This window comes from Chrysochloris asiatica, unplaced genomic scaffold (genome assembly GCF_000296735.1).
Source record: "Chrysochloris asiatica unplaced genomic scaffold, ChrAsi1.0 scaffold00130, whole genome shotgun sequence".
Classification (NCBI taxonomy): domain Eukaryota; kingdom Metazoa; phylum Chordata; class Mammalia; order Afrosoricida; family Chrysochloridae; genus Chrysochloris; species Chrysochloris asiatica.
In genome coordinates, this window is record NW_006408648.1 from 6,291,957 (window position 1) to 6,303,402 (window position 11,446).

At 37.1% G+C, this 11,446-nt stretch overlaps 1 protein-coding gene across 2 annotated transcripts in view; it reads right to left on the reverse strand.

The window, feature by feature from the left end:
- LMLN (leishmanolysin-like (metallopeptidase M8 family)) overlaps positions 1-11,446 on the reverse strand; it is a 166,133-nt gene that overhangs the window by 85,853 nt on the left and 68,834 nt on the right. For both annotated transcript variants that reach the window (XM_006869376.1, XM_006869377.1), the window contains exons 8-10: positions 7,757-7,851; positions 1,475-1,592; positions 606-713 (exon numbers count right to left, since the gene is read on the reverse strand). In XM_006869376.1, coding sequence (XP_006869438.1) covers positions 606-713; positions 1,475-1,592; positions 7,757-7,851 — 321 coding nt within the window. The remainder of the gene's footprint in view (positions 1-605; positions 714-1,474; positions 1,593-7,756; positions 7,852-11,446) is intronic.

An 11,446-nucleotide genomic window follows, 5' to 3' on the forward strand; every position in this document is an offset into this window, starting at 1 on the left:
TAGGTACCGACTGAATGGCACCTAACAACAACAAGTATTGTTGTTATGAGTTGCTGTTCTGGTATTACTCTGGTTACTTTTCCCCCATATACTTGAATATTTCTATGGTCTAATTCTAAAGAATGAATTTTTCAAGAAAGCATAAATTTCATAATAGCAGAAGCACGTGCAATGTCTTAGAAAGATGTCATTAAGTGACAAAAGTTGCATAAATGTACCTATTTGTGTGGTTTAAAAGAACACATACACACACATATCTGAAAGGATTTACAAAAAAACTTTAGTGATTATTCCTTGAGAACTAAAGGCGGAAAAGCATATTTAAACCTTTTATTTTATAACCTATGGTACTACAAGTATGCATCACTTAACATCCACAATATGTTCTATGAAATAGGATGTCATGTGATTTGGACATTATGCAAACTACATTACATACAGAAGAGAAGTGTGTAAGAGAGTCATCAAGCAGGCCCGGGACATACATGCAGCTGGACATTGAACAAATGGACATTGCATACCTATATTTAAATAACTTTTAAAATAAATATGAATTACTTTTTTTTAAAGAAAATATGTTTAGTGACATTTTAAAATAAACTGACCTCTAATAACCGCTTTTCCCAGTGGTTGAGCTCAGTGCCCATACCACCTTGATTTTCAAGTTCCATTCCTTCTAGAACTGGACAGTTAAAATGTTTTCGTGCTTCATCCTAAGAATCAAAAAACAAATATGACCCCCCAAAAAAGTACAAGATACAGGCAAAACCTTTTTTTACACTGTACATAATAGATATTAAAAATTACTTTGGTAAGAGAAAACTCCTTTTAAAAAGTAACCTTTTAATATAAGAAAATATTTTGATGTAGTCATTTTCTTTGACAGAAACTACTGTTTCTTTTAATATTTTACCCTCTGTTTGAAGACTTTTACTCTAAGTCACATGTATTTCAAAGATGTTAGACTAGTGCAATTACTACTTGAAAATCTTGTGTTAACAGTAACTGTAAAGCAGATCAACTTCTGCTTTTGTAGGAGAAAAAAAGTCAGTAGACTATAATTCTGCATAATTGATTTAATGTGTCCTTCATTAAAAGACTTCCAGGGACTGCACATAGCCTAAGAGCAGTCCAAAACTTCACAAGATAGAGAGCTGTGAGAAAGAATAGGTTTCAGTCAATAAACTGGGGGTGAAAGGAACCTCAAATGAAACAGCCAGCAATAATGCACATAGTACCAATGATTCTAGATGCACTGGCCACAGCAGTAGGCAGGACTGGGGCCATGAGATCACTGCCAATTCATTTCCTCAGTTTCTCTTGGCCTGTAGACCTTTACTGTACTGGCTTTATATTATTTTTCCTATCATAAGATTCTGACATTTAGTCATAAATTTCTAACAAAGAATGATTATCAAAGAAAAGGTCATAATGAAGGAAAAGAGCAGACGGGGAAATCTTCAGGAATACTTACAACCACACGAGGTGTTACTAGTAGATACACAGTGTGATGAACTCTCTTATTATCCCGAACATCCCATAATCTCTCCACTTTTCGAACTACTTTATCACTCCATTGATATAATCCAAGACTATAATTACAGAATGGAAAGACGATCATTTTTGCAAATTCACAACCACTTTAAATGTAAATGTGTCCATTAACATGAATTACGAGAGTTAAAATATTTTAAAACTTACTACGCAAAGTACTTGACATGCATTTTCTAATTTAATCTTTTTAACAATCCTATAGGATTACCATCACTATTTTGCAGGGGAGGAACAGAAGCTAATAGATCCACTTGTTCTAGTTAACACAGTTATTACTTGACTAAATTGACAATTCTTTTTGGCAAATGTTACTGGGTAAAGAAAAACAAGTCCAGAATGTGTGGTGATTGGCCTCAATGAACAACTGCCTCCTTTGCCATGAAAAACTGGATGGTGCCCAGCTACCATTTCTGAATTATTCTATAGAAGAATCCTGATCAGAAAGGGGGAAAATGCAGAATAGAATTTCAGTGTCTCATGGATGCCAAACTCTCTGGAGCCATGCAGCTGAATGAACCCCTGCAACTGTTATCTTGATTTAATCTTTAAATCAAATATATCCACCTTAAACACTTCTTAACAGCAAATCACACTTAAGTTAAACTAGTAAAGAATATCTATCTTGAGCATTAGGTTCTTTTAAGAACTACTTATATGGGATCAAATTGAAAACAGTAATTCAAAAGACTAAATAGGAAGCTTAGGGGGCAATGAGTTTATGTTAATGGGGAAGAACAGCTCAGAGAAGAATGGTTGCCCAACCTGAAGAATGTCATCAGGTCACTGAATAGTACATGTAGACACTGCTGAATCGGTGTATGTTTTGCTGTGTATATTCTCAATAACAAAATAAATTTTTAAAAAATAATAAGCAAGAGAAAGACGCAAATATGAGCATAAGAATAAATAATATACAAAAAATATGATATTTCAATTTAGTTGGAAAGGATAACTTATTGAATAACTGTGTTGTGAAATTCATTATCCACCTAGGGGAAAAAAGCTGAACCTCTATTTCACCCCATATAAAAAAATAAAATCTTGAAAGAAGTCAGCTAAATGGTAAAGACCTCTGAGAATTCTCTCCTCCATGAAAGCAAGGAGAAAATCAGTAAAAATAACCAGAATTAACCTTTTTTAGAATTCTGAAAATTAATGCAAGTGACTAAAAACATCACTAGTAGTCATAAAATGCAAATTGCAGCAATGAGATACTATCTTTCATCCATTAGGTTGGTAAAAATTTGTTTACAATATCTAGCACTTGCAAGGGAGCTTGGTGGCTCCATACGATAAGCACCGGACTCAAACCATAAGGTCTGTGGCTGGAGCCCACCAGCAGCTCTGCAGTAAAAAAATGAGACTTTCTGCTCCCTTGAAGATTTAAAGCCTTGGAAACCCTATACAGACAAGGTCACTATGAGTTGGAACCCACTAGACACATACTTAACAACAACAAAGTACTTAGTGGGGGGTGGCTGTGTGCCGTGGAGTCGGTTCCAACTCACAGCGACCCTGTACAGGGTTTCCAAGGCTGTAAACCTTTACGGGAGCAGAAAGCCTCCTCTTTCTTCCACAGAGCAGCTGGCAGTTTCGAACTGCTGACCTCGCGGTTCACAGCCTGATTCGAAACCACTACGCTACCAGAGCTCCTAAAGTACTTAGTAAGGTGGTGAATAATATCACTGCTGCAAACCTTCTGAAAAATGTAATATGGCAGTTTCTATTAAATTTTTCATTTAATTTTATAATGTATGTAAATTTTAACCCCAAAATCCTACACTGGTGAATCTATCCTACAAAAATGAAAGCACTACTGCAGAATATATGGACTTCTGGTGAGGATGAACAATGGACTGCCAACTGCAAGACTGGTGGCTCAAACCCACCAGCTGCTCCTATACAGGATCGCTGAGTCAGAACTGACTTGATGGCACTTAGCAACAACATATATTATGTATAGAATCCTGTTGTGGTGTTGTATGACAAGCACTGGACTGCTAACTGCAAGGCTGGTTGTTCAAACACACCAGCTGCTTTACAGAAACCCTACACAGGATCACTGTGAGTCAGAATCGACTTGACAGCACTTTAACAATCTTCCCATTACGGAGTCTGTGTGCTGCAAATGGTTAACTTACTTAGCTGCTAACTTAAAAGTTGATAGTTTGAGTCCAATTCAGAAGAAAGGTTTGGTGAGCTACTTCTGAAATTGAAAACCCTATAGAGCATAGCTCTGTTCTGAAAAACATGGGGTTGCCCTTAGTTGAGGTTGACTTGACAGCCACTGTTATTGTTAGGTACCTTTGGGTTGGTTCCAACTCATGGTGGCCCTATGTACGAAAGAATTAAACAATGACTGTTCCTGCGCCAGCCTCAAAATCACTGTTACATTTAAGCCCATGGCTTCTGACACTGTGTCAGTCTATCTCTTTGAGGGGTCGTCTCTTTTTTGCTGACCCTCTACCCTACCAAGCATGATGTCCTTATCTAGGAACTAATCCCTCCTGATAACACGTTGGAAATATGAGAGATAAAGTCTTTTCAAAGAGCAGTCTGGCTGTACTTCCAACACAGACCTGTACTTTTAATGGTACTTTTAATATCCTTCTCCAACACCATATTTATGATGCATCAATTCTTCTACGGTATTGCTTATTCATCGTCCAACTTTCACATGCATATAAGACAATGAAACTACCATAGCTTGGGTCAGGAGCAATTTAGTCCTCAAACTGCTAGCTTTGCTCCTGAACACTTTTTAAAGAGGTCTTGTACAGCAGTTTTGCCTAATGCAATACATTGTTTGATTTCGTTGTGTGTTGATTATGGATCCAAGTAAAATGAAGTCTTTTGACAACTTTAATCTTTTCTTCATTTATCATGTTATTTATTTGTCCAGTTGTGGGGATTTCTGTTTTCTTCACATTGAGATGCAATCCATACTAAAGGCTGTGGTCTTTGATCTTTATCAGTAAGTATTTTAAGTTCTCTTGGCTTACAGCAAGCAAGGTTGTATCACCTGTATATTGCAGGTTATTAATGAGTCTTCCTCCATTCCTGATGCCATGTTCTTCTTCATATAATCCAGCTTCTCGGATTATTTGCTCTGAATACAGATTAAGTGGTGAAAGGATACCAACCGTGGCGCACAACTTTCCTGATTTTAAACCATAAGGTATCCTCCTCTTCTGTTTAAATGACTCTTGGTATGTATAGGTTTCTCATGAGCACCATTAAGTGTTCTGGAATACCCATCCATTGCAATGCTATTCACAGTTTGTCCTAAGAGTCAAAAGCCTTTGCATAGCTAATAAAGCACAAGTAAACATCTTTCTGGTATTCTCTGCTTTCAGTCAAGATCCATCTAACATAACACTGATATCCCTCATTTCATGTCCTTGTCTGAATCCAGTTTGAATTTCTAGCAGCTCACCATTAATGTACTGCAGCAAAATTTTATTTGCATGTGATATTATTAACATTACTTGATAATTTCTGCATTCTATCAGGTCACTTTTCTTTGAAATGGGCACAAATAGGGATTTCTTTTTATCAGTTTGCCAGAGAGCTATCTTCCAAATTTCTTGGCAGGCATATGAATGTGTTCAGTGATGCATCAGTTTGTTTAAATAGTTCAATTTGTATTACATCAATTCCTGGAGCTTTGTTTTTTTGCCAATGCCTTCAGTGCAGCTTGGACTTCTTCCTTCAGTACAGTTTATTCTTTGTTTTTACTCATTATTGTAAATTGAGTGAAGATTTATAGACCAGATCATCAGTTTTACATTCAACAAATCATAAACTTAGCTTCACTACAATGATATGCAATCCCCTCCATGTACCAACAGTTAACAGTATTTACCTCTATTCACTTTAACTATAGTATTCCTCCCTGTGTCTTTCATCACTTTTATCGTTTTTCTGCTAATCTTCCTCTTGTTATATATTGTCTGCCCCGTCACCCACGTTAACATGTGTCTACCCTCTAGAGCCCATGAATAATTTTTTCTTTCCTCCCACCCTTGGTAACCATTACAGATTATTTGTTTTATTAAGAAAACCTTTGGGCTATAGCTGAAAGTGAAGCATCCAACTGATATGAAGTGACGGGAGATGCACAAGAATGCCCAAACTTGCAATAGTTCCCATTTGACCTAGCTTCAATGACTGGATGGTAAGAACTCAACTAGAAGAAGATTAAAAAGAAATTATTTTTTTATATAAATCAAACAAGTATAAATCACTACAATTTGATGAAGTTGACCTATATTTATGGCTATAGTAGCTTAAAATATCAAACAAGAGGGAAGGAATCTTCACAGCAAGGATCATTCCCATCCCCTCTGTATACAGGGTTGATAGGGATGGGCAACTTCAACACTGACTACCTAAAGTGGGGGGTGGGGATATTATAAAGGCACATTTTATGAATTTTCAAGAGGTAGTTTAGGTTAAGAGTGTGCGGGGGAAGGTAGAGTCTCCAGTGAATAGGCTTTTTTGTTGTTGTTGTTGTTGTTGTTTCATTAAAAAGTTTTTATTGTGAATTGAATGAAAATTTACAGGGCAGATCATCAGTTTTACATTCAACAATTCATATACTTGGTTTCATTACAATGATTATAACTCCCTCCATGTACCATCATTTAACAGTTTCTCTCTATTCATTTTAGCTCTTTTTTTTTTTTTCTTTCTCCAGATAGGCTTGGATCAAATCTAACTTGCTATATATATGGTGTGGCACTGTGGGATAAGCACTAGACTGCAAGGTCAACTTGAAACACAAAGTTGATGGTGGTTCCTCAGTGAACCAGAGACGGTGAACCAGCTGCTCCTCAGAAACCATACAGTGTTTTCAATAGGAACTGAGTCAACAGCACTTAACAACAACAATAAATATGTTTAACAACTGAATTTCCTATTACTCCAGTATCTCCATTAATATTGGAAGATTTCAGGCCTTTGAGGAAAATTTCAATGTAAGAAACTACTGCAAGTTATAAGTTTGTGTATCACTTTCTTTGTTACCTACTTCATTGGGTAGGACAATGCCTATTTCATCATTATACATTTTCCATAAAGATCACAATGCTTAGGAAAGATTCAAGCTTCTCCCATACCACCAAACAAACAAATACAACCTACTTAGAATTTTGTTTCTTTACATATGTGCCACAAAACATTGTTAGAATAAAGTATTAGATGTTTCAGTACTTAATGTCTAACTACTTTAAGAGAGATCATTTTCAACTGAAGTTAAATACACATAAAATGAACAAATCTTAAGTATAAGTACTGACTAAATGTTTATAGTACACTCATACCATCATCTTGATCATGATATAAAAGTTAATACCCCAAAGGTTTACTCACGTCCCTTCCAAATTTGTACCCAACCTCACCTAACCCGTGAAGTAAAACCACTGTTCCGGCTTCTATTGTTGTCTGTTTTGAAACACCGTATCAATGGGGCATCTGACTCCTTTTGCTTAACATTCTAACTGTGAGAGCCCCCCATGGTGTTGCATATAACACTAGAGTGTAGTTTCACTTTGTATGAACATGCCGGTATTTTATTTACCCATTCTACTGTGGATGAATCTTTGAATGGGTTCCATTTTTTTTGGCCATTAGTAACAAAACTGCCATGAACATTCTTTTTACAAGTCTTTTTATGGACAGGTGCTTTTAATTTTGAGATTCATCTTTTATATAAATACAGGTAAAGTGTTACCGTTCTATGATTGACAGTCTATAAAAAAATTCTTGCTAATTTTTTTGTATTGCTTATTTTAGACACTGAGATACTGATAATATGCTATTTTAAATAGCAGCTAATATGTTAAATATTGCTGTATCTAGGCAATAATTACTAGTAAACTGGAATTATCCAGTTCACAGTCTAACTATATTGTAAGGTGATACAAGTTACAATGTGGAAGAAAAGAGTCCTGCCTGACAAGAAAAATCCTGGCTTTTTGAATAATTCATTAAGTTTCTTCATCCCAATTTATTTATCCATAAAATGAAAGGATGAAGGTTCAACCTATTATTTTGCTACTCTGCTTCAATACCTGTAATTTCCTTAGGTTAGCCACAAAGCCACTGTTTTATAAGGAATATAACATGCTCTGATTCTTATATTCTAGTCCTAGCATCCTCCTAATCAAAGCAAAGAAAAAAAGAAACAATTAACAAATACCTATGATTAAAAGGTGGGAGACCATCTGCAAATCTTGAAGTTAGAGGATTCCCATCTTTATCATGGTAGAACGCAAACAGCCCAGCAGAGAAACCCTATAAGAAAAAGTTCACACTGTCTTAAAGTGAAAAATATGAAGTCTGATCATAAGAATTACAAAGTATCTGTCAAGAGAACATAAAAGCACTATGTCAACACTTGTATGAAACTAATCGTTCATTAGAAATGATCAATCCATTAAGTGTTCTGTATTAGTGAATATTAAATTCTAATTACTTGTAGTAAAATAGTTTTCAATAAATAATTTCCAAAATGCATTATATATCTTTAAATCATTTTTGGTGTAACTATTGTAAATATCAATTATTGTGCTACAATGACACCCTTTGCCACTGTTAAAGAGTGTAAAATCCAAACATTATGGAGCCCCAGCTGTGTTGATTATGAATTCCTTTTTCTGCTTCATAAAGTTACTTTTTCCTTTTTCTTTGTTTGATAACAAGTCAGTATAACTTCTAAATGCTGGAAGTTGAAATGATGGAAGAAGTAGTACAATGAATTGCATGGACAAGACTGACACTTGCCTAACATAAAAGAGATAAATGTACTTTAAAATGACTATGAATAGGTTCATTTGTCTGTGTTCAAATACAGACATAAAGAAATGACTCTTTAGCCAGCATTTCCCTTTTATCTATGTGAGATGGTAGTTAGTAATCACCACTTTCTTTCTGTAAGGATTTCCATGGTGATCAAAAGCAACAGCAGCAGCCCAGAGCCCTGCCACAAGTGATAGGCCGTCCTAATCCTTTTAAGATATCTTAGGTGTCCTGAGGATAATGTGCTGGACCATAAGGTCAGTTTGAGCCACAAAGTTGGCAGTTTAAACCAATCAGCCACTCCTCGGAAACAAGATCCCTATGAGTTGGAACGGACTCAATGGCACTTAACAACAACATTCTTAAATCTCAGGCATATAAGAGAGGAAAAGCATTTTGTGAAAAAGTTACAATCCTACATTAAAAATAAGAAAACCTAGGGCACTAAGAGTAATGGCATGGCTGTGAGATAAACAGTGATTTTGGTTTACAATGTGTTTATGACAGTTGATTCTCTTCACCTGAATTTACTAGGCTCAACAACTGCATCTGGAGTCCTAGTGTGGTGCTGTAGGATAAGTCCTGGACTGCTAACTGAAAGGTTGGAGGTTCAAATCCACCAGCCGCTCCTGAGAAATCTTATACAGGGTAGCTATGACTCAGAACCAACTTGACAGCACTTAACAACAACGTAATGCTATTGCTGAAGACTTTTACAATACAGTGTAGAGTGGGGGTTGAAAGTGGGAGATGCAAGAGACTTAAGATCTTGTCTACATTTTACATATATGAAGAAGCTTCAAAAAGTTCATTGAAAATTTCCATTATCTTTTAATTTCATTTAATTCCATTTTCCCATGAACTTTGTGAAGCCTCCTTGCATGTGTGTGTGTGTGTGTTGTGTTAGAGCAATCGAAGACTGGGACATTGGTCATGACTAAAACTGCTGACCCAGGTATGATCTGACTCCGTTATGTTTCTGCTTCTGCTTTCTGCCAAATGTTTGACCTTGTCACTGTAATGTAAGAAAATGTAAAGGTGGTAGTACACAAACTGATGTTAAAAGTTTTAGTATGAAGAAAACATGTTCTAGGACACTTGCTAAGTAAATAACCTAAGAAAACATGTTAGAAATGGAAATTGCCAATGTTGAGAGAGATTAAGTTAAAAACAAAGGTCTCTGTTGGCCTTGAGATGAGAGAGAGAAAAGAGGAAGGGCTGGTTGGCCCAAAGATTGGGGAGTCTTGGGAACTCCTGAGCCCATGGGCACTGACCTAGCTACTGAGGGTTATTGCTGAAAGTGAAGTGTCCAGCTGATATGAAGTGAGGGAAGGTGCGCAAGAATGCCCTAACTTGCAGATAGTACCCATTTGACCTAGCTTGGATGACCTGATGATCAGAACTCCACTAGAGGAAGATAAAGAATTTTGATACAGGAAGCAACTGTAAAGTGTTACAATTTGATGAACTTGACCTTTACTTATGGATGTAGTTCCTCAAAATACCAACCGAGAGGGAAGGAGTCTTCACATCAAGCCTTATCTCTTCAGTATTCAGGGTTGATAGGGATGGGCAACTTAGACATTGTCTACCTACCATCGGGTGTGTGAGGGGTGGGGTGAGGAGGCACTATAAAGGCATGAAGTGGCTGGTTTACAAGTTTTCAAGAGATGGTTTAGTTTCAGAGTGTTCAGGGGGAAGGTAGAACCCCAATGAATAGTATTCATCTGGTCTAGATTGATATGGTGAAACTGGTTGGGGGAGGATGGGGATCGGATTATTTTGATTCAATAGTGAATAACTGGTATCATAGTCACAACTGTAAAGGTAGAAGTTACATAACAAAAAGAGGGAGTAGTTAATCTTACATTCCAGGAACAGAGGACCCTAGGACCATCAAGAAGGAAGAGCATGAGCGGCATGTGGGACCCTATCCAGAGAAGCATCAATACCAGAAATGGAGGCAGAGGTGATGGCATGGAGAGATAGAGCAGCTTAAGACTCTAGACTCATTCAAAGAGAAAGGCTATGTGCTGGCGACCAGGAGGCAGGTTTGCAGAATGTGCCCCTTAGTTGTTCCCCTTGGTTGTTTAAATCATTATATATTACTGCATGTTTTTGTGTACATCAGAGAAAAAAAAAGGGAAGAGAGGCAAATACTGTTAACTGATGGCACATGGAGGGGATTGTAATCATTACAACAGAACAAAATATAATTGGTTGAGTTCAAAACTGATGTTCTGACATGTAAACTATCACTCAATTCACAATAAATAACTTTAAAAAAAAAAAAAAATCACCCCTGTAAGACTGAAACGCAAAAGAAACACATGAGCAGGCATGTAAGCTTGCTGATGACCACATCAGTCTACTTGTGAGTGGAAGAGGGGGAAAGGCAGCAATGAAGAAATGGGCTAAGTTAAATGTTCCATAGACTCCTGTTGGCCTGGAGGTGAGAGAGAGAAGAGGAAGGGCTGGCTGGTCCAAAGTGTGATGCGACCTGGAGACACTTGAACCCATGGACAAGGATATAGCCCCAGAGAGCTAGGGCTGAGAGTGAAGCATCCAGTTGATACGAAGTGAGGGGAGATGCACAAACTTGCAGTTAGTACTCATCTGACCTAGTCTCGATGGCTTGATAATCAGAACTCGACTAGAGGAAGATTTGAAAAAAAAATTTTTTTGGTAAAGGAAACGAGGATAAATTGCTACAATTTGATGAACTTGACCTATATTCTTGAAGGTAGTAACTCTAAATAACAACAGAGAGGGAAGGAGTCTTCACACCAAGTATTATGGCTATCCCCTCTGTCTGTACACAGAGTACATAGGGACAGGCAACTTAGACACTGGCTACCTAAAATGAGGGGGCGATAAAGGCACAAAGTTGACTGGCTTATAAGCTTTCAAGAGGGAGTTTAGTTTAAAAGTATGTGACGGAAGAGAACAAACAAGATGGCGGATCGGGTGGATGTATAGCAGAGAGCTCCGCCAACAACAACACAGAATACCCGAACAAGCAGGCTCAGGGGATGGTCCCAGAACTCTGAACCACATATAAAGGAATACTTAGAAGGTTGGAAGGCTCACA